At 38.0% G+C, this 21573-nt stretch overlaps 1 protein-coding gene and 1 non-coding gene across 7 annotated transcripts in view; both read right to left on the minus strand.

Annotated features, from left to right (window-relative positions):
• The window catches only part of TMEM62 (transmembrane protein 62), a 39062-nt gene extending 26832 nt beyond the window's left edge, over positions 1 to 12230 (minus strand). The window contains exons 1-5 of one of the 6 annotated variants that reach the window (XM_078448553.2): positions 11520 to 12230; positions 11154 to 11265; positions 9886 to 10023; positions 7093 to 7138; positions 2787 to 2928 (exon numbers count right to left, since the gene is read on the minus strand). In XM_078448553.2, the coding sequence (XP_078304679.1) occupies positions 2787 to 2928; positions 7093 to 7138; positions 9886 to 10023; positions 11154 to 11265; positions 11520 to 11699 (618 nt within the window). In that variant the 5' untranslated portion in view covers positions 11700 to 12230. Of the gene's footprint in view, positions 1 to 2786; positions 2929 to 4602; positions 5288 to 7029; positions 7140 to 9885; positions 10024 to 11153; positions 11266 to 11519 lie in introns of those variants that run through there. The other 5 variants (XM_078448558.2, XM_078448556.2, XM_078448554.2 and 2 more) reach the window with 5 other exon arrangements.
• Positions 661 to 854, minus strand: LOC132670676 (U2 spliceosomal RNA). The gene has a single exon (XR_009606886.2). It is a non-coding gene; the product is annotated as a U2 spliceosomal RNA (small nuclear RNA).
• Positions 12231 to 21573: the final 9343 nt, after the last annotated feature.

Below are 21573 nucleotides of genomic sequence, written 5' to 3' on the forward strand. Positions count from 1 at the left end.
TCTTTAATTAGGGCTCAGGCTGAAATGTATAGATTAAGCATCTCCCTTGGAGTTTTATATTATGTCTAGGGCTTAAACCCTACTAATTAATGACCTGTATGGTCCTGTTTTAAACTGTTTTCACATACATTGTAATTCATTTGGTCCTAAAAATACATCTATGCTAGGGTGCCTGGGTGGCCCAGTCAGTTAAGGGTTCAACTCTTGATTTCAGCTCGGGTCATGATCTCACGGTTTGTGAGTTTGAGCCCTGCATGGGCCCCATGCTGACAGCATGAGGCCTGCTTGGGATTCTCTCTCTCCATCTCTCTCTGCCCCTTCCCTGCTCTCATGCACACATGAGTGCACTCTCTCTCTCAAAATAAATAAATAAACATTAAAAAAAAATAACTCTATGCTAAGTAGGGCAGGTGTTATCCCCATTTGATGGATAAGGAAATTGAGAAGAATAATCTTTAAATTACATAAGTTTCTTTCTTTTTTATGATAAATTTCTTTATAGAAATAAAAAAGAACCTCTAATCTTTCAGCCTTGTATACTACATTGCAATTAATAAGGAGAATCTTGAGGGGGCACCTGGGTGGCTTAGTTGGTTGAATGTCTGACTCTTGATTTCGGTTCAGGTCATAACATCACAGTTCGTGGGAAAAAGCCCTGTGTTGGGCTCCATGCTGACAATGAAGAGCATGACTGGGATTCTCTCACTCTCTCTGCTCCTCCCCAGCTTGAGTGCTTGTACTCTCTCTCTCTCTCTCTGTCTCAAAAATAAAATCAATAAACTTAAAAAAAAAAAAAAGAGGATGTTGAAACTAAACTTCTACACTTGATCTTAGCCAAAAGGCCGAGAAGCGATGAAACTAAACTTCTAAAATAAGATGTACATATGTCCACAAAAAGCCTTATACCTAAATGTTCAAAACGGTTCTACTCAGGATAGCCAAAATCTAGAAACCATCAGTATATCCAAACAACAGAGTGCTATGCAGCAACAGGAAAAGAGCTATTCAAACACACAATAGTATGGATGAGTCTCAAAAACATTATACTGAGCAAAAGAAGCTAGACACAAGAGTAATACTGCATGATTTCATTTACATAAAATTCTAGGGGCGCCTGGGTGGCTTAGTTGGTTAAGCATCTGACTTCCGCTCAGGTCATGATCTCATGGTTTGTGGGTTCAGCCTGCATCATGCTCTGTGCTGACAGCTCAGAGCCTGGAGCCTGCTTCAAATTGTGTGTCTCCCTCTCTCTCTGCCCCTCCCCTGCTTGCACTCTGTCTCTCTCTCTCAAAAAAAAAAAAAAACATTATAAGAAAATTTTTAAGAAGATTAAAAAATAAATTCTAGAACAAACAAATCTAATCTATACTGACAGAAAACCAATCAGTGGTTCCCTAGGATTGGGGTGAAGACTGACTATACAACTTCCTGGGATGATAGAAATGTTCTATCTTGATTGTGGTGACAGTTATACAAGTATATACACTTGTCAAAATTCTTCAAACTCTTTAAATGAGTGCATTTTATTATATGTAAATCATCCCTCATCAAGTCTATATCGAATATAATGTGTACATGTATAAATATAAGTGAATGATCTGTAAAGTGCTTACAGCAATGAATTCCTGGGCTGTACCTTCAGGGTTTCTAATTAATAAGTCTCTGCATTTTATAAGACTCCAACTGATTTTCATGCAGACCTGATGTTTGAATATCTTAAAAAACATTAAGGAGTAGGCTTTGATAATTGCAAGATAACAAAATATACCTTCATTAAATAAAATGCCTACTAGAAAACAATGCATTGCACAATATTCTGTTCACTTGATTTCAAGCTCTTCTGAATCCTCATATCACTCTGAATCTCCTTCAGCACTTAGCAAATTCTGCCCTTATTGTAGTTATTTCTGCACTAGCCTTATGCCCCTCTGCTAGATTAAATATTCTGAGATGAAGGACTTGACCTTATCACTTTTGTATTCTTACATATGAGCACATTTGTCTTGCATGTGGGCATGTGCTCATTAATGAGTAGACATTTGTTGTACTAAGAAATAATGAGAGGGGTGCCTGGGTGGCTCAGTCGGTTAAGCGGCCGACTTTGGCTCAGGTCATGATCTCGCGGTCCGTGAGTTCGAGCCCCGCGTCGGGCTCTGTGCTGACAGCTCAGAGCCTGGAGGCTGTTTCGGATTCTGTGTCTCCCTCTCTCTGACCCTCCCCTGTTCATGCTGTGTCTCTCCCTGTCTCAAAAATAAATAAAACGTTAAAAAAAAAAAAAGAAATAATGAGAGTTTCTCACATGTGATATTCCAGACACTTTTAATCTAGCAACAGTTTTCATCTAACTTACAAAAAAAAATACTTTAAAAGAAACTTATTTACTTCAACAGTTGCCCTTCTCCTATTAAAAAAAAATACAGACCATTAGTTAGAAATGGCAACTATGGGGATTTAGGAATATACCATATAGTTTAAAAGCTGTATGCCCTACACCTTGCAAAGTGCATGTTGCTCTTAGTACATATTTAATAAATGTCTACTGAATTATATAAAATGTGAGGTACTTCTTTGCCAGATTTTGGGGTAGGGATAGCAATGAACAGGATAGCGATGACAGTGCTAAAGTAGCCAGTGATTTCTTCTAGCCATACTTGTAATCACAGTAAATGTTTTTTTCAAGAATTTCTTGATTAGAATTTGTTTACCTAGGATAGTTTTAAGAGAGCCACATGTATCCAAGAAAAAAAACAGGTTAGCTACAAAGGGAAGTGAGATTTTTACTGTACCTCATCTAAAATTCCAAAGAAATTATAGGGTCTCTTGGGCCCTGGATTTTGGGTGGCATCCAAAGAGATGAAAGAATAGTTGCCAAAGGGAGTACTGTGGACATAATGGAAAGAGCCATCCCTACGTACGGCAGAATATTTCCTAAAAAATACAAGACAGGAAAGTTTTAATGCAATCACAAAAAGACAGAATGAGTTTAAATTCCTTCCCTTGTATCACACAATATTTTGCCTCCCTTTGAAAAGAAAATTTCCTGATCAACAGAGAAATACACTAAACTAGATCTGCAATAAACTGATTAAAAGAAATTTTAAAGTTTTTCCCATTGTCTACAAAGATTCAAGCAATATAATTAATCAATAACCAAACAAAAGGTCATCAAGCAAAGCAGAGAAGTAGGTAGCTATTTTAGGCAGTTAGAAAGAGATCAATTAGAATCCAGCAAAATGGTATTTACCAATCATTGAAAAATTTAGTAAGAAACTACTAAGTACCTAGGAGAATTCTTGGTGTAATGAGATACAAAAGGTGTTTACATCTTGAAACAGGACTACAGAAGCTTAACTCACAATAAAGCCTTGCAAAGATGAAGTCATCAAGCCAGGAGAAAAATGTTAGTTAGGTCTGGGTCAGTAAATCTTTTTCAGTTCCTAAAAATGTATTGGTAACATACACAGGGCACACATTTAGTAATGAAAGTCCTCACTACCTAAGTATCAACAGTGTTCAGGTGTTCATAAGGTTGGAAAGTAAAGAGCAGGGGGAAAGTACACAGAACAGAAACTCATTAAGATTTGTTGAATGAACATGGAGGAAGGTATAGATTGCATTGGGGACATATTTATATTACTCAAATGCCAAATGTTATAAGAAAATAGGTGTCTTATATGACACTTTACCTAAAAGCACAAATAGAAAATACAAATAGGCTTCTGAAACAATGTGTTATCAGAAAGCTATATTTAAGCCACAACAGTCATCAAATATATCATAAAATAAATATATTGTCATACATATTATAATTAATAGTCAATTAGTTCTATTGCCTCTCTTCTTGGTATTTTTAAATTTTCTATATTGGGGTTTTTTTCCTCATTAAAATTTTTATTTGTATTTTTCCTGCTTAATTTGTTTTCAGAGTTATTCTTTAGGATCTTATCATCTCATATATGTTGTTTCATTTCCTACATTTTTAACATATTACAATCCAACTATCTAAAAATAAACCCCACTACTTGAAAGCAGAGGTTAAAATATATGATACCTATTAACATTTTCTAAATGCTGGATTCTGGCATTCTCTGGGACATTTTTAAAATCAAGATTCAGCTTTAAGATTTTTTTTTTCCTTCAGGTTGATGTATCTGTAGTGTGTATTTCTCTGGCAAAATGCCATTTATTAAAAATTCAGATAAAGTTTGGGGTGCCTGGGTGATTAAGTCAGTTAAGTGTCCGACTTCAGGTCAGGTCATGATCTCATGGTTCGTGGGTGTGAGCCCCACATCAGGCTCTGTGCTGACAGCTCAGAGCCTGGAGGCTGCTTCAGATTCTGTCTCCCTTTCTCTTTGCCCCTCCCCTGCTCATGTTCTGTCTCTGTCTCTCAAAGATAAATAAATGTTAAAAAAAACATTCAGATAAAGTTTAGGTGTTTAGAAACAAAAACATAAAGGTAAGAAACTTTCAAGTGACTAAAATCCTCACTCTCCCGATAACAACCCTAAGTCCTGTTAATTCTTCTTTGAAAATGTTTCTTAGTTCATCTCCATAGCCACCATCAAAGATACAAACAGATAACAGAAAATTTTCATCTCTGACCTTTTCCTTCCTCACATTAACAAAAGAGGACAACTTCATTCTCCAAGTTATGTTGACTCTAATTACATGTTAGTTAACCAATGCTTTTTGACCTACCACCTTCTAGCTGATGTCATAATCATCATATCTATGTACTTTGTTAGATGGGTTTGTCTCCTATCACTTCAGGCCCTTCCATATCATGACGGGACTATTATAGGACTCTCCTGTTTGCTCTACAAAACTCCAATCTCCCTCTTTTTTCCTTATTATCCCTATCTTTTTTCTTTTTTTGCTGTGTGATTGCCCTTTATAAAATATTATTTCATTATGTGACTTGTCTCCTTAGGAATCTGTACTGAATTATGAACCATTACTCAACACATCTAAATTTCTATACTTGTCACTTAAAATCTCCATAAATTGGCCCTAAGCTACCTACCCAATGTCATACCAGTCCTCAAAATGGTCCTTTATTCTGGTGATGCCAGTTTCCCTACTGTCCCTAAAAGCTCATTCTAGCTTTTAAAGCTCTGGGGTTTTACCTAAAATATACCCCCTGGGGAGCCTAAGTGGCTTAGTTGGTTAAGCAACTGACATCGGCTCAGGTCATGATCTCACAGTTTGTGAGTTCAAGCCCTGCATCAGGTTCCGCGCTGCCAGGGCAGAGCTTGCTTGGGATTTTCACTCTCTCCTCTCTCTCTGCCCCTCTCCCAGGTGTGCTTTCTCTTTCAAAATAAATAAACTTTTTAAAAAAAAATGTAAAATATATATATATATATATATATATATATATATATATATATTACACACACATACGTATACATACATATACATATATATCCCTTAAAATTTCTTACTTCCCCAAATGCTACCTATCTTTTAAGACTGAATGCACTTTTTACTTCTTTTATAATGTCTTCTCTAACTTGCAACTAGTAGATACATAAGTTCTGGAGATCCAATGCACAGCATAGTAATTATAACCCACAATACTGTATTATAAATTTGGAAGTTACTAAGAGACTTGGGGCGCCTGGGTGGCTTGGTCGGTTAAGTAGCCAACTCTTGATTTTGGCTCAGATCATGATCTCACAGGTTCGTGGGATCAAGCCCCACGTCAGGCTCTGTGCTGACAATGTAGAGCCTGCTTGGGATTCTCTCTCCCCTTCTCTCTCTGCCTCTCTGTCAAAATAAATACATAAACTTAAAAAAAAAAAAAAGTCAATAAGAGACTAGATCTTAATTATTCTTATCACAAAAAAGAAATGATAATTATGTGTTGGTAATCAAATTATTAGCTAACTCTAAGGTAGTCATCATTCCACCACATGTAAACGTATCACATAAACATGCTGTACATCTGAAACTTACACAGTGTTATATGTCAATTAAATCTCGATAATAAAATAAAATGAAGTCTCCTCTATGTCTGCCCTATGCTGACTTCTGCCCTTTCAGATTTCTCATAGTGATTATCATGTGTACCAAATAATCTAGCATTTCATCAGTCATCCCTTCATTGTTCTTTTCTAATTGTTTCCTAAACAATTCTTATCTTCCTTAACTGGACTTCCTTGAAGGTAGAGGCTACATTTTTTAATATTAGCTCTTGTATCTTTCACATTACCCAACTAATGATGGGCTCTCAATAAATTCTCACTACTTGAGTGATTGACATTGTAAGACAAAACTATCAAATACCCTGGAACTGAAAGTGAAATTACAACTAAAAGAAGCCCAACACATTGAAACTAGAGAACTGGTCTCTAACTTAAACAGCCTTTCACATTCACAGTCTTTTTCACATTCACAGCAGATAAAGAAAATTCTAATATTTCTATGGCATACTGGGACAAAAGGACAGAGCAGCCAGGGTGACCAACGATGCTCCTAGAGGCTGAGAGAATCAGTTTCTCAGTATTCCTAAAATCCACAGTACTCTAGTGACAAACTCTAACCTAAATGACTTCTGATGTATAGCATGGTGACTAGAGTCAAAAACACTCTTGTATATTTGAAAGTTGGTGAGAGTAGATTTTTAAAGTTTTTATCACAAGAAAAAAAAGTGTTTTAACTATGCGTAGTGATGGGTGTTAACTAGACTTATCATGGTTACTATTTCACAATATACACAAACATCAAAATTTCATGTTGTACACCTGAAATGAATATAATGTTATATGTAAGTCATACCTAAGTAAAAAATAACTAAAATAAAAAAAAATGACTTCTCCTATGGATCAATGGCAAAAAAAGTTTCTGTGAAATAGTGAAAGTATTTATTAGGCAATAAAAAAGCATTAAAGTATATGAAATAAAAGGAATTAAAGAAAGAAAAAGGCTTGGGAGAAAAAAAAAGAATTTAATCTGTCACTGAATACACAAAAATTCTATATTACCAGAGGGTCTTTAGATAAAATTTTGTCACTTAAAAAATGTTTTTACCCATTCATTGACTTGACTGCACCCTCCTTGTACTACCTCATGGTCTTCTGTTCATTACAGTACCTGTAATAATTCTCGGCACTCTCCAGACTTGCAATGTTGAATACATCTAATTAAAAAGAAAACAACAAACATCATCTATATTAAAAAGGATGATACAAATATGTTAATGACTAAAGCAAAATGGCAATACTTTCAATAACCCTTTAAATGCTAGAATGCCAATAAATTAGCTTGATAATTCTTAAATCTTGATAAAAGAATTCATACTATCTGGAAACTTAAGAGACCTACTATACTAGAGAATAATAAATACTTTGATACTACGTACTATACAGTATAAATCAATTTCAAGTTGTAAGATTGGACTGTTGTTGCTGCTGTTTTAATCCTGTGAAACATGCCTGATACAAAGATCCATACCAAGTGTTTCTGAACAGCAGATCACTTTGATAACAGGGCCAAAGTCCCTCTCTTCTTAAATCTCAAAACGATTCAGTAAGAAAAGAGTTATATAATGGTAACGGGTAAGGTGGTCCTAGAACACTTATCTGGAAATAATGATGATTTCATAGAGCTTGACTGCCTGGTTGCAATAACTAAAATTATTTACCTCAGCTTGGAATTCCAAGAATCTACTACATTTCTAATAACTTCAGAGAATAAGTTGTTAAGTCCAATTTAGGACAAAAGAAATATTATTGTGTATGTAATCCCCTTACTAAAAGAACTACACTGTTATAGTTAATCTTAATAAAAAATAGTTTCCTCCTATCTTAACACAGTATATAAACATGTATAAAAACACATGCCATAAGCATTTGTGCCTATACAAGTCAAATTAGATTATCATGAACTCCAAAGGACAAGTTCTGTTCACAAGATCTAATCACAAGAGTCTGATATTTATTACTTGAAATAAAGTAGCTTGGCCTGAAAAAATTTTTTAAATATGTACAGGCATGCTTTTTATTGCAAAAGAATTTGATCTCTACCACTAATTAGGATTAGGAAAAAAGGGAAATGTAAATACAGATCTTCCTCAATTTACAGACAAATCCACTATAAGTTGCAAATATTTAAGTAGCCACCTGGGTGGCTCGGTTGGTTAAGCATCTGACTTTGGCTCACATCATGATCTCACGGTTTGTGGGTTCAAGCTCCATGTGGGGCTCTGTGATGACAGCTCAGAGCCTGGAGCCTGCTTCAGATTCTGTGTTTCCCTCTCTCTCCGCCCCTCCCCTGCTCGTGCTCTGTCTCTCTCTCTCTCAAAAATAACTTTAAAAAAACATAAAAAAAGAAAAAAGAAAAAATGCATTTAACACACCTAAACTACTGAACAAGAGATTATCCTCACCTACTTTAAACATGCTCAGAATGTTTAAAGGCATTTTATAGGCATTATATAGGCATTATAGGCATTATAATGTTTATAGGCATTAGCCTATAGTTTGGCAAAATCATCTAACACAAAGTCTGATTTATAATAAAGTGTTGAATAGCTCATGTAACTTATTGAATACTAAGAGTGAAAAATGGAATAGTTGCATGGGCACAGAATGGTTATAAGGTTATTGGCTGTTTAACCTGGTGATCATGTTCAGCATTACCAGAGTATCATACCGCATATCACTAGCCCAGGAAAAGATAAATATTCAAAATTTGAAGTATAGTTTCTATTGAATGTATATCACTTTCACACCACTGTAAAGTCTGAAAATCGTAGGTCTAACCATTTTAAGTTGAACCATGGTTAGTTGGGGCCAAACTTATGGGGTATACCAGAGAAAGTTGCAAACCAGATATCCCAACATCAATTAATGATTCCTAGCTGTTTTGTAAGAACTATTTATAAAGAGGGCATTTTCTGATCAAACCAATAGCTGTGCATTTCACCAGATAGAATTATCTGTTTCAAATGATAGCTTTAAAAATATATATATAATTAGGTACACAATAGCAATTAATAATCAAATGAAGCAAAGTACTTAACCATAAGGAAGACAACCTTTATAAAACAAACCTACCATTAGAACACTTTGCAGAAGAGTTCATTTCCCTACTAACACTATAATAACAATCTAAAAAATGGGAAGGGATTATCTATTTCTCTCCTCATGCATATGGAGATTTATTTGCCATTTAATTTTTTAATGTATACACAGTAAAATTCATTTACTGTGATGTACAGTTCTTTGGGTTTTGACAAATGCATAGGTGTATCTACCGCCACAATGGAGAACAGTTCCATCACCTCCCAAAATTCTCTCATGATGCCTCTTTGTAGTCAGCCTCTGTCCTAACCCCAACCCTTGGCAACCATAATCTGTTCTCCACAGTTTTGCTTTTTCTTGAATGTCATATAAATGAAATCACACAGTACGTAGACTTATGGGTGGTAGTTTCCTTCAATCAGCAAAATGTATTTGACTGATTCATTCATTCATTCATTTATTTAAAGTACCCTCCATGCCCAATGTGGCTTGGAGGCTACTTCAATATGCCCAATGAGATCAAACTCACTACCCTGAGATCACAAGTCAAATGCTTTACAACTGAACCAGCCAGGTGCCCAAAATGTATGTATTTTTTAAACAACTTCCTGCATAGGAGGAAGCTAGAAGCTTTTCTTCATGTAAAGAAAGGGCCATACCAACTTTCCCCTCATAGGTTAAAAGTGACATGTGATGTTTTAAATCACATAATATAGTTGTATTTCAGAGTTGTGGCCTTCAGTCTATCTAAACCTATGTTACAACATTCCCATTTTATACTTTTATAATCTAAATTGGAGAATGTAGGCCCTTGAAGGGGGAAAAAAACTAGTTTTGATTTTATGTGGGTCTTGACTCTTACCATGATTTCCTTTGATATCAAGCCACTTGGTTTTTTCCAAGACCCTTGTCTTCTTCAGAATACCATGGTAAGTTTGCCATTCTACCTCATGCTGCCTGGATCCAAACTGTTCCTTTGTTTTGGCATCAGTGAGATCTCCTGTAGATTTATATATAAGACTTGAATCACAATGTAAAATAAGCCCCAGGGGGTTAAAAATTGTTTTTAAGTGCACACTAAAGGAACAAAGACACTTAAAGTACTCAACATGTATAAACATAACAACTTATGAGTCCATCTATGTCCACAGCAAGCCATTTAAAATAAGATTTTCTCAGCAAGGACTTTGTTTCTTCTGGGTTAGCAAGTGCCTGTTTAACCTCCTGTGATATTAGAAATGGGTTCTGAAAAAAAATTATCTTTAAAGAGAGCAATACAAAATGCATCATGAAACTCTGATAAAAATGAAAACTATAAGAAATTCCAACACTCTGGGCAGAAGCCTGATATCTATGACAACCATATTTCCACACCGCAAATCAGGGTATGTAATCTGACCAAGTGTTATTTTCACAGCAAGAAGCAATCTGGAAGATGTGGTTTGGACAATGAAACACCAACATTTCTAGAAAACTAAGTGCACAGTTGAAATTGAGGTTTTCCATAAAATGAGGACTGATACTCTATCATGTCAGCAGAGGTGTTTCAGTAAGGTGGGTGGGATATGAATCCCCCAGTAGACAAGACAGATGCTTTTTTAGCTTGTCCTCCAACACATTTTGGGAGCAGTTAGTCCGGAGAACTCAAGCCACAGAAGTACCAAGAGATGAAGAAAAGTGTCCTGAGTCACTTTAAGCCTCAAACAATTGACAACATAAGGTTGACTAACGTTGTAAAACAAACAAACAAACTGTAAATGTTAGTTAAAAAAAAAAAAAGATAACTTCTGATTTGTGGTTAAAGGACTTTCCCTAATCCTCTCTCAAATCCAGAACTACAACGACGACGACAAACAGGTACAGATATAAGATATAGTAAACGGCATACTAACGGGTATCACGAGCCTTGCTTCTGCTTTGAGGGAACCTTGCTACTGCAAAGTTACTTGGATCTTGACTCAGTTACCCACGGCAAGGGTAACTGCAATGTCCCATCTCCTCTACAGAAGGACTCACTGGGGGCTGGGGCTATAGTGTTCCCAATGTCCCCGAAGTGAAAAGCTGCAGCCCAGGCTAGCATTCTACCATTCTGATCACAGAACAACACGACCACACGGCAACCCTCCCTACCTGTTGCCAGGACGAGAGCTGGTTGAATGATGCCAATAGTTTCTGAACAGAACTTCTCTAAGTCTACAGCTCTGCCTGGATCGCGAAACCTGCTCAGGTGAATGTCGGATATCTGCCGAAAGCAGGTATTAAACAGAGATACCTGAGTCAGGAAGAGGAAGCACAGACAGCAGGCGACCCGGCAGCTCTCTAAAGGCGGACGGAAAAGGCAAGGATGCAATGCAATAACGAACCCTCCCAAGGAAGGACAGAGTCCCCAGCCAGAAGTTTGGGGCCGCGGCAGTGACGCCCCCGCGGAAACTGCCCGCGTCTCACCCCGTCGGGCAGGCTCTGCACCCACCCCCCGCCGTGCTCCCGCTGCGTCACCTGCAGACCCCAGAAGATGTTGCTGGCTCCGGGGCCCGGAGCGGGGTGCGGGCTCCGGGGGGCGCGGGGCTGGGGCAGCGGTGAGGGCTGACCAGCCAGGCCATAGTGCTCCAAGAGCACTGCCGCCAGTGCCGCTGCCGCCAGCCCCGTGACCACCTTCATGGCCAGCATTGCGGCCATTCCGCCCGCTCCTGCGCTGCCCTCCCGGTCCCGCGTTCCCCCGGTGCGGCGCCCCCGCGAGCTGCTCTGGCCGCACTTCCGGACTCTATGGTCGCGCGGGGCCTAAGGCTCAGCTTGTCTGCCGCGGCTGCACCTGCGCCTCGCAGCGCAAATGCAGCTCGCCAGCCGCCCGCGTCTCGGGGCAGGGTTTGCAAACCGAATGCGGGGGAAGAAAAGGAAACTGAGACCTCCAGCACCAATCAGGGTTGCCGAGGAGTGGCAGGGAAAGGTCCCTGGTCCGGGAGGCGGAAACTAGAGTCCGGGCTCCGCCTTAGTCAATCATTCCTGACCCCAGTGGGTCAGTTTCCTTACCTGTAAAACGGAGTTAATAATGCCTCCCGTGCGTACTTCACAGGTTTGTGAGAATCAAAGTATGTATGAGGACGCCTTTTAAATTACTGTACAAATGTGACAGATGGCTTTCTTTCGGCCCTTACGATTATTAACAACGTGCTTCCATAGGTTTTCAATACATGTATTAAGTATGTTTTGTGATGTTATTTTTACCTAAATCTGATTTCATATGCACTTCGCTATATCATATCCCGTTAGTGTTATACCTCTCATTTGATAAATTGTAAGTACTCCCTATGGGCAGGCACAGGAGAAGAATTAGATTTGGGTCCTGCCCTTGATTTATCTAACCATTCTGTTATTGTTGAACTTTTGGATTGTTATGTTAGGAATGTTCTGAACAAACATTTTTGAATAAACATATCGCTGTTCTGAATAAACATTTTTATACAAATAGCATCTTTTTTAACCCCTCTTTGAGTTATTTTTGGGGGGATATGTTGCCAATATTGGAGTTATGCCAATTTCAATTTATTACATACTTTCCTGTGTACCTTTGGAAAGCAAGACATTGTTATAAGCAGAAAATATAAAGAAACGTAAATGGCTAAAAAACCATGGTTCTTTATCTTAGAAACTTATGTAGGAGACAAAAATACACAAATAAGTTTAATATAAGACCAATATGCCATTTGGCACAAGAGACAGCCAGATATAAAAAGCTAGAGAAGGTTAAAACCAGTACAGATCACATCTTTGGAATCAGGAGGAGTTTAATTAAGGAAGTGGTATATAGAGGATGGATAGTATTTGAGTGGCAGAGATTGGGGGTGGGATGAGGAGAAGCACTTTCCACCAGGACCTAACATGAACCAAAGCATTAAGGTGAGAAAATGCAGGACAGCTTGAGGAGACAGTGAGTACTTCAGTCTGGGCTTGGGTATGCATAGAGGAATGGTAGTAATTGGACCAGACCTTTAGTTTGAGCCACATTTTAGAAGGCCTGTATAAATGTTGAGAGTGAAGATAGATCTGACAACAGCTTAGGGAACCGACTGGATAGAGGAGAGCTATGGCAGACAATCCTGTTAGAAGAATATTGGAATAATCTAGTGCTATGATCTGAATGTGTCCTCACAAAGTTTTTATGTTGAAATCTTAATACTCAATGTGATGGTATTTAGAGATAGGATCTGCCCTTGTGAACAGAATTAGTGCCCTTATAAAAGAGACTCTAGAGAGATCCCTCCCCCCTTCCACCATGTGAGGAGACAGTGAGAAGTCAGCAATATACAACGTGGAAGAGAGCTTTACCAGAATCCAACCATGCTGGCACCTGATCTTAGACATCTAGCCTCCAGAACTGTGAGAAATAAACTTCTGTTTGCAACCCACCATTCTGTGATATTTTGTTTCGGCAGCCCAAATAGACCAAGATTGCAGGTACTGCATAATTATAAAGTCCTGAAGAAGGAAGATGGGAGAGTGACATTGAGATTAGAAAGGAAGCCTGGATGGCTCAGTCAGTTAAGCGTCAGCCTTCTCAGCCTTTGGCTCAGGTCATGATTTCATGGTTCATTAGGTAGAGGCCCGCATCAGACTTTGGGCTCACAGCTTAGAGCCTGGAGCCTGCTTCAGATTGTGTGTCTCCCTCTCTCTCGGCTCCTGTCAAACTTTCCCTCTGTCTCTCTCAAAAATAAATAAACATTTTAAAAGAAGGATCAGATGTAAAATAATTGTAAAGACAGAAGCTACAGAATTTGACAGGTGATTGGATATTTGAGGAGAGAAAAAGAGATAGTTAAAACTTAGTGCCCAAAATTTGGAACCCAAGTGACAAAAGAACTAGGGCTATGGTGTATATATGGACAGCACTGTCCATATGAATAAAGTTTTAGTTTTGTCTAATACTGCACTAGAAAAAAAAATCTGTATGGATATCTTTAAACCAAATTTGGAGGATATGGTTGAGATGATCTGATTTAAAACAAAGGCAATGTGGCATATAATATGGATTTGAAGAGACCTTGGAGGAACCTTAAAAATATGAGAATCAGGGGTGCCTGGGTGGCTCAGCAGGTTAAGCGTCTGACTTCGGCTCAGGTCATGATATCACAGTTTGTGAGTTCAAGCCCCGCGTCAGCTCTGTGCTGACAGCTCAGAGCCTGGAGCCAGCTTCAGATTCTGTGTGTGTGTCTCTCTCTCTGCCCCTCCCCTGCTGATGCTCTCTCTCTCTCTGTCTCAAAATAAATAAAGATTAATTTTTTTTAATATATGAGAATCATTTTCTAGAAATAGAATACAACAAGAAGCTATGTGATAGATGATAGGAACAGACCTGCTGTTAAGACATTTTGGACTGAGAAACTTGGTTTGAAGTCACAAAGGTCAGCGGTCTGGATTGCAGACACTGAATTGTCACCAAGCTGCTTCACTCACAGTGTTCAAAGTGAGTAGAAACAGGAATTATTAATTTAATGATGGTTAATGATTGTCCAAGGAAATACTGGTTTGACAGCTAATCACTACACATCATCATAAAAGGTGATTCTCAGTTCCTGTCAGTCAAAGGAGAAAGGTAGACTTCTTGTTATCTCATAAACAGAGCAAGTAGCATTTCACCATGAAAGCAAACTTTCCTAGAACTAAAGTCAAGGGGGAATGTATCACTTGGGCATTTCACAAACAATGTATATTGTCATCAATAGTCATAAATTGAACTATGTGATTCTCATAAACATAAGTTGTTGAAATTACCTTCAGATCACTACCCAAACTGAAACTCATTTCAGTACCCATTAAATATTAACTCTTCATCCTCCCTCCCCCACCCCTTAATATAATGTTTTGATACATGTTATAGCATGTGTCAGAATTTCCTTCCTTTTTAAAGCTGAATAATATTTCACTGTATGAAAATACCACATTTTCTTTATTCATTCATCTGTCGATGGTCATGTCGATTATTTCCATCTTTTGGCTATTGTGGACGCTGCTCCTATAATCATTAGCAGGTACCAGACAGTTTTTCAGCTTTTTAGGGAACACTACATTCACTCTTTAGAAAAACGAATTTGAGGATAATTTTATCTAGGTAGTTAAGGCTCTGCATAAGGAACCTGAAACTCCTGCAAAAGTAAGAAATCACAGATCAAGGAAATTCTCACACATGCTACAACATGGATGAGCCTTGAGAACATTATGCCAGTAAAATAAGCCAGTCACAAAGGACACATACTGTATGATTCCACCTACGTAAGGTACTGAGAGTAGTCAAATTCACAGACACAGAAAGTAGGATGGTGGCTGCCAAGGACTGGAAAGAGGGGGAAATGAGGAGTTAAAGTTTAATAGGTACAGATTTTCAGTTTTGCAAGATGAAAATGTTCTGGAGATGGATGGTGGTGATGGTTGCATAACAACATGAATGCACTTAATGCCACCACACAGCTAAAATATACACAATGTGCATTTAAAAATGACTAAATTGGTAAACTTTATGTTACATGTCTTTTACCACAATTTAAAAAATATAAATAAATACTAAGTTAAAAAATAAATGTGGGAAGCTTGATCTTAGGTTACTATTAAAATGATCACCACTTATAAGTCATTTTATGGTTGGGTAAAAGAAACAATGACCCTACAGCCACTTTGGAATGAGGCAATCACGGCAGGTTTGGATGACCTTAAATCTAGGCTTCACATGTGTTTAAATGTATAACATGGATGGAGAAACAGTCATAAGATTGTCAGCTTTCAGATTCCTGGGATACAAGTGCTACTCTGCCATCCCTGCAATGAGGCATGAATCCATAAGCCTTAAAAAAAAAAATGCTCAGGGTATGGGTGGCTCAGTTGGTTAAGTGTCTGACTTTTGATTTTAGCTCAGGTTTTTTTTTTTTTTAAGTTTATTGATTTCATGTAGTGGTATTTAGAGATGGGCTAATTAGAGATGTCTCTCTATTTAGAGAGACAGAGAACACGAGTGGGGGAGGGGCAGAGAGAGAGAATCCCAAGCAGTCTCTGCACCATCAGCACAGAGCCAGACTTGGGGCTTAAACCCATGAAACTAAGAGACAATGACCTGGGCTGAAATCAAGAGTTAGACACTTAACCAACTGAACCACACAGGTGCTCCAAGTTTATGTATTTTAAATGTATTATAAAATATTCTTCCTTTGACCTTTTTTCAACCATCTAAAAATGTTAAAAGTATTCTTAGCTTGAAGGCTGTATAAAAATAGACAGCAGGTGGATTTGGGGCCATATTCTGCTAACTCCTAGTACAGCTATTCTTTGCTTGCACAACTCATTTTCCTGCACTGATAAATTATCTTGATTTTTCTATGTGTTTGGTCTTCCACATTCTTATCACTAATTCAACCTTAAAGTCTTCAGCAGTTGTCTAAACCCCTACTTGCCACTTTTAAACTCTTGAAATATTGTGTCATTTTTTTTTTTTTAGAGTCAGCTGCTCCCAGAGCTTTCTGACTTCTAAGCCACCCTGGTTGATCACCATGTCTGGTGCACAGCTTAACAGCTGTATCTGGTATCTGCTTTCACTCTGTGCCTAGAAATAGATTATTTTTGCTGTTATCTACTGCATTTCATGTATTGTTCATACTCATCTCATCTACCCTTTAATGCATGCAACCTTTGCCTAAACTTTTCTCTAAAGTGCCTAACACAGTGCCTAGAAAGACAATGCTTAAATATATATATTTATTTTTTACCATCATTTATTATTTATTTTAAAATAATTTTAAAAGAAGAAGATGCCCGGATAGAATATACAGATGGTTAGTAGGTTGTATTGACAAGTGCTCAAACCATGATGGGTCCAGCTTAGGTCCTTTTTCCAGAATTTACTCAGATGCTAGACAAATAAATTTGTTCTTGTCTATTTAATCTGTTCAGCAAAGCACTTGAACCCCAGTATTGTTGCAGTCTGCTGCAAACTGAGGCATACAACTCCTTCCACAGACTTGGTGGAAGGATCCACTTTGACTCTCCCCAAACCAGATTTTATTCTCCTGGTAGGTTGAACCATTTTCTGCATGTCTAAACGAAGTTCCTTCCATTGAGTATTCAGTCTCATTCCTTCTCAGTCATGTGCACATTTCCATATCCTGGCTCCTCTGTGAACAGTATGCTCCCTGGAGTTGTATGGATCTTGACCCACATCCTGATTCTCTCTTCCTATTTGTACTACCTTTGACAAATTCTTTATCTGTATATTCCTCTTTTCCCAGACTTTCCTCCCTTCTACCAGGGCTAAAATGCTGTTGTGGTTGATCACCTGAACAGACAAGATCCTCTGACCAGCAGAGCCCTTAAATGAAACCTTTGGATCCAAGGCTGAGGGTGAACCCAAGATCCATGCCTATTTATGACCCCTAACCTAGGTCCAACTCAATTTGAACCAGCAATCTGAGTTTTACCCCAGAAATGACTCCCCAGGCATGGACATCCTTCTTTCTAAAATGAAGCTAACTGCTGTAAACTTAGGTCTTCAAGCCAATCCCAAAAATGAAATCTCTGAACCCAGGACCAATTTTTCTAAAACTGATGCTCAAGCCTCCAGTCTTGACTACTTTATCACATTCTCAGGCCCATTCCACTTCTAAAATAGGGCTGATCTCCCCACAACTGCAGGAATGACCTTAGTCCAAGACTGATAACTTCTGTCTTAACGAAGACTATCCCCTCTCCATCCTGGTTTTGACCCTAAAAACCCTAATGATCCCTGCTCCTCAGCTCAATGTGGGAGCCTCTTTTTTCAAGTATAATCTGCCCCCTACATGGGGTTGTCATGGTCCACAGACTTCCTGAGAGGACCAGAGAGCCCAGGCCCTTTCCTTAGCTCAGAAACCAGCACTCTTGGGACAGCTCCTTGTAAGTAGTAGGAGTAGAAACTTGAAGTCATAAGATGAGGACAGTGGTACCACTCTATAGTTTTTTTGTTGCTTGCTTCTTTAAAATTTATATGTCCTTTAGTAAGTGCAAAATCTTGGCTTTATATTGTTTTCTACACTAATCATGAGATAGTAGCCCAGACCCTCCTCTCTGAAGGGTCTGGGTTAACTTTTCCTCCAAAATACTCCAAAATAAACAATCATCAATCTAATCAATAAACATTCACCATATGGTAAATGCTTTTTCAAATTTACAGAAAGTATACTGAACTGTCTCTGAACATGCTTCATTTTACACCTATGTTCCAACACAGCAACATTCAAGTTGCTGCCATTTAAAAATCATGCTTGAGGGGTGCCTGGGTGGCTCAGTCAGTTCAGCATCTGACTTTGGCTCAGGTCACAATCTCATGGTTTGTGAGTTCGAGCCCCACGTTGGGATCTGTGCTGGCGGCTTGGAGGCTGAAGCCTGCTTCGATTTCTAGGTCTCCCTCTCTGTCTGCCCCTCCAGTGCTCATGCTCTGTCTCTCTTTCTCTCTCAAAAATAAATAAACATTAAAAAATAAAATAAATAAAAATCATGCTTGAGGGGCACCTGGGTGGCTCAGACGGCTGAGTGTTCGACTTCAGCTCAGGTCATGATCTCACAGTGGGTTCATGAGTTCGAGCCCCACATGGGGCTTGTTGCTGTCAGCCTGTCAGCACAGAGCCTGCCTCAGATCCTCTGTCCCCCTCTGCCTGCCCCTCCTCTGCTTGCACTCTCCCAAAAATAAACAAATATTAAAAAAGTAAATAAAAATCATTCTTGAGGGCTTCTCAATAGCTACATTTCCAACAGACCAAAGATTATGAAAATGATAGTCTCTAGTGTTAAAAAGGAAATATTTCTTGACAAAGAACATGCCAGGCCTAATTGAGACAATCCAGTAACTCCAGTCAATGAATTAGACAAATAAGACTAAGAATTGCCATAACATGTAAATGAAAGAATAACTGACATAAATGTGTGTATATATTAAGCACATAGGTTAAACTGAAGGTTTCTTTTTTGTAAAAGTTGTGAAATTGTTTTTGCAATTTTAGTAAGGTCATATCCCAGTTTCCTGTATTCTTTCGTTTAAAGGGCAGTGAAAGCACAGAGGGAACAATTCTGCCTGTTGGAAAATGAATCAGACAACTTCTCAGAGAAAGCTGATCCCTAAAGAATAAGCAGAAATCCCTTCATAGAAAGAGGTGTTGTGATGGGTGAGGGGGCATTCTAGGCCAATGGACTAACTGATGCAAAAGCAACGATGAGACTAAACGGTGTATATGGGAAATAACAGTGTAGATAGTTTAAGGTAAGAAGTGGCAAGGGGGATTAGACTAGCAAAAAGTGTTTCAAGACAGATTGAGAAGGGCTGTGAATGCCATGCTTAAGGGTTAAATTTTATTCTATAGGGTAGTCATCTAATTTACTTAAAAGAGTCGTATGACCAGGTTTATATTTACAAATATTTCTGGCAGGAAAACAAGGGATGAATATGAACAAGGGAGTGGAAATAAAGAGATCAGATAGGATGGTTGCTCTTCTCTAATCGGGATGAGGAATATTAAGGATTTGTACCAGGTAGGAGGAATCATGTAGTCACTACTATCATCCCATATAAGAAAATATCCTAGAGAAAGAAGTCCATTAAAATAGAATCACTGAGGGTTTCCCAACTCTGATTGCTCATTAGGAGCACTTGGAAGAGGTTTTTTTTTTAAAAAACGATACTCAGGTCTTACTCCTAAGTAAATCAGAGTCACTAGAGTGATTAGAATTAGTATTAGAATTTGTTAAAAGTTCCAGGTGATCCTTATGTGTAAACAGGGTTGAAAACCTCCAGCACAACTCACAATGAGGAGTCTAAGGAACACATAGTTTTGAGTATGGCTGTCCTAATTATGTCATCCTGGGGTTTTGAGAAAGCTAATCAATGTATATTAGTTGTTGATCATACTTCAAACAGTAAAATGACACCTGAAAAATGACCCTGCAACTTACTCACAAAAGTTATTTAGATGCCAATGCTAATTTAAAAAGAAATATGTATTTGCAGAAGAATCAAAGAAATTCATACTCCTGTTATAAAGTAGGTCAAGCCATACCTTGGTCTAGATCAGAAAAGAGCAATGATCATTCGTAAGTTTATATCTACTTTATAAAATCCCTATAAAATATTTAATATAAGTATACTAGAATGTAAAATGTGTGCCAGATACCTGATAATTTTGTTTATTTAATAATAAGCATTGCAATCACAACATATAAAGTGGTAAAAGAGACTCAAAAGGTTTGTTTTTTCAAAATGTTTTTTAATTGGAGTACAACAGTGAAGCGGTTAAGGACACAAATTTTGAAGCCAGATAGACCTTGATTTTGAATCCAGGTTTTGTCACTTAGTAATTGCAGGTTTAAACAAGCAATCTCACTTGTTCAAGATATAGTTTCCTTGTCTGTGCAGTGGTGATAATAGGAACTACATCACAGGATTGTTTCAGAGTTACACTTGAAAATGCACCTAAAGGCTTTAACAAAGTAGCTGACATTTCTATGTATGAGTCTTGGCTTCTGCACTCAAGGAACTAACATTAGACGAGGAAATTCAATAGGCCATGAAAAACTGCCTACATAAGGCACTATGTTATAAATAATTTAATAGTTAAATTTTGACTATTATTATTGAAAGGTTATCAGGGACTCAAAGATTCCACAGGAGGCAAGGAACAGGCTTAGAAAAAAAGCAGAAACCCAAGGAACTGCAGGAGGCACAACCGTCTTTTGGCAAGGATAGTCTGGGCATTGCTATCTTAGGATACCAGGCAGGAATGAATTCTAACCACATGTTTGGGGACACGGTTCCCTCCAACAAGACTTCCCACAATGGAAAGACCTTCTGCATCAAATAAAGAAAGTGCTACTGGATGCAGGACAGCCAGAAAACAAAAAACAAAACAAAACAAAAGAAAACAAAACAAAACATCCATCCTGAACACTAGCAGGCATTGTACTGAACACTACCAGTCATTGAGGGCTTTAGGTAAAGTGTCTCACTAATCTTCATAACCATTATATAAGGGAAATACTCTCATTACTACATCTATTTTACAGATGGGGAAACCAAGTCTCAGAGAAATTAATTTGCCTAAGGTCACACAACCCGCAAGTGCAAAAAAAGAAATTCAAATACAGAAAGTTTGATTCTACAGGCTAGGAACTAGCCTATTATAGGTACTATAGGTACTACTAAAGCCTACTATAGGAACTATAGCTACTAGTTCCTCCAAGAGGAGGAAAAAACCCCACCATATCTGGCTAGATCAGGGAAGACATTATCAAGGAGTAGTTTTGAGCTGAATAGACTATTCATCCATCCATCCATCCATCCATCCATCCATCCATCCAAGTATTTAGTATTTTACCTATCATAAGAAGTAGGCAGATAAAAATGTTTTACATAAGTACTAAATATTTATTGGAAGAAAAAATAGAAAATACAGTTAAGGAATAGGTAGAAAATTAGAATGCCCACATTTTTGCAACCAAAGGATAACCAAGAGTAATATTTTGGTGATTAGTATTCTTCATTAAATATCTA

This window comes from Panthera onca, chromosome B3, assembly GCF_046562875.1.
Source record: "Panthera onca isolate mPanOnc1 chromosome B3, mPanOnc1 haplotype 2, whole genome shotgun sequence".
Lineage (NCBI taxonomy): Eukaryota > Metazoa > Chordata > Mammalia > Carnivora > Felidae > Panthera > Panthera onca.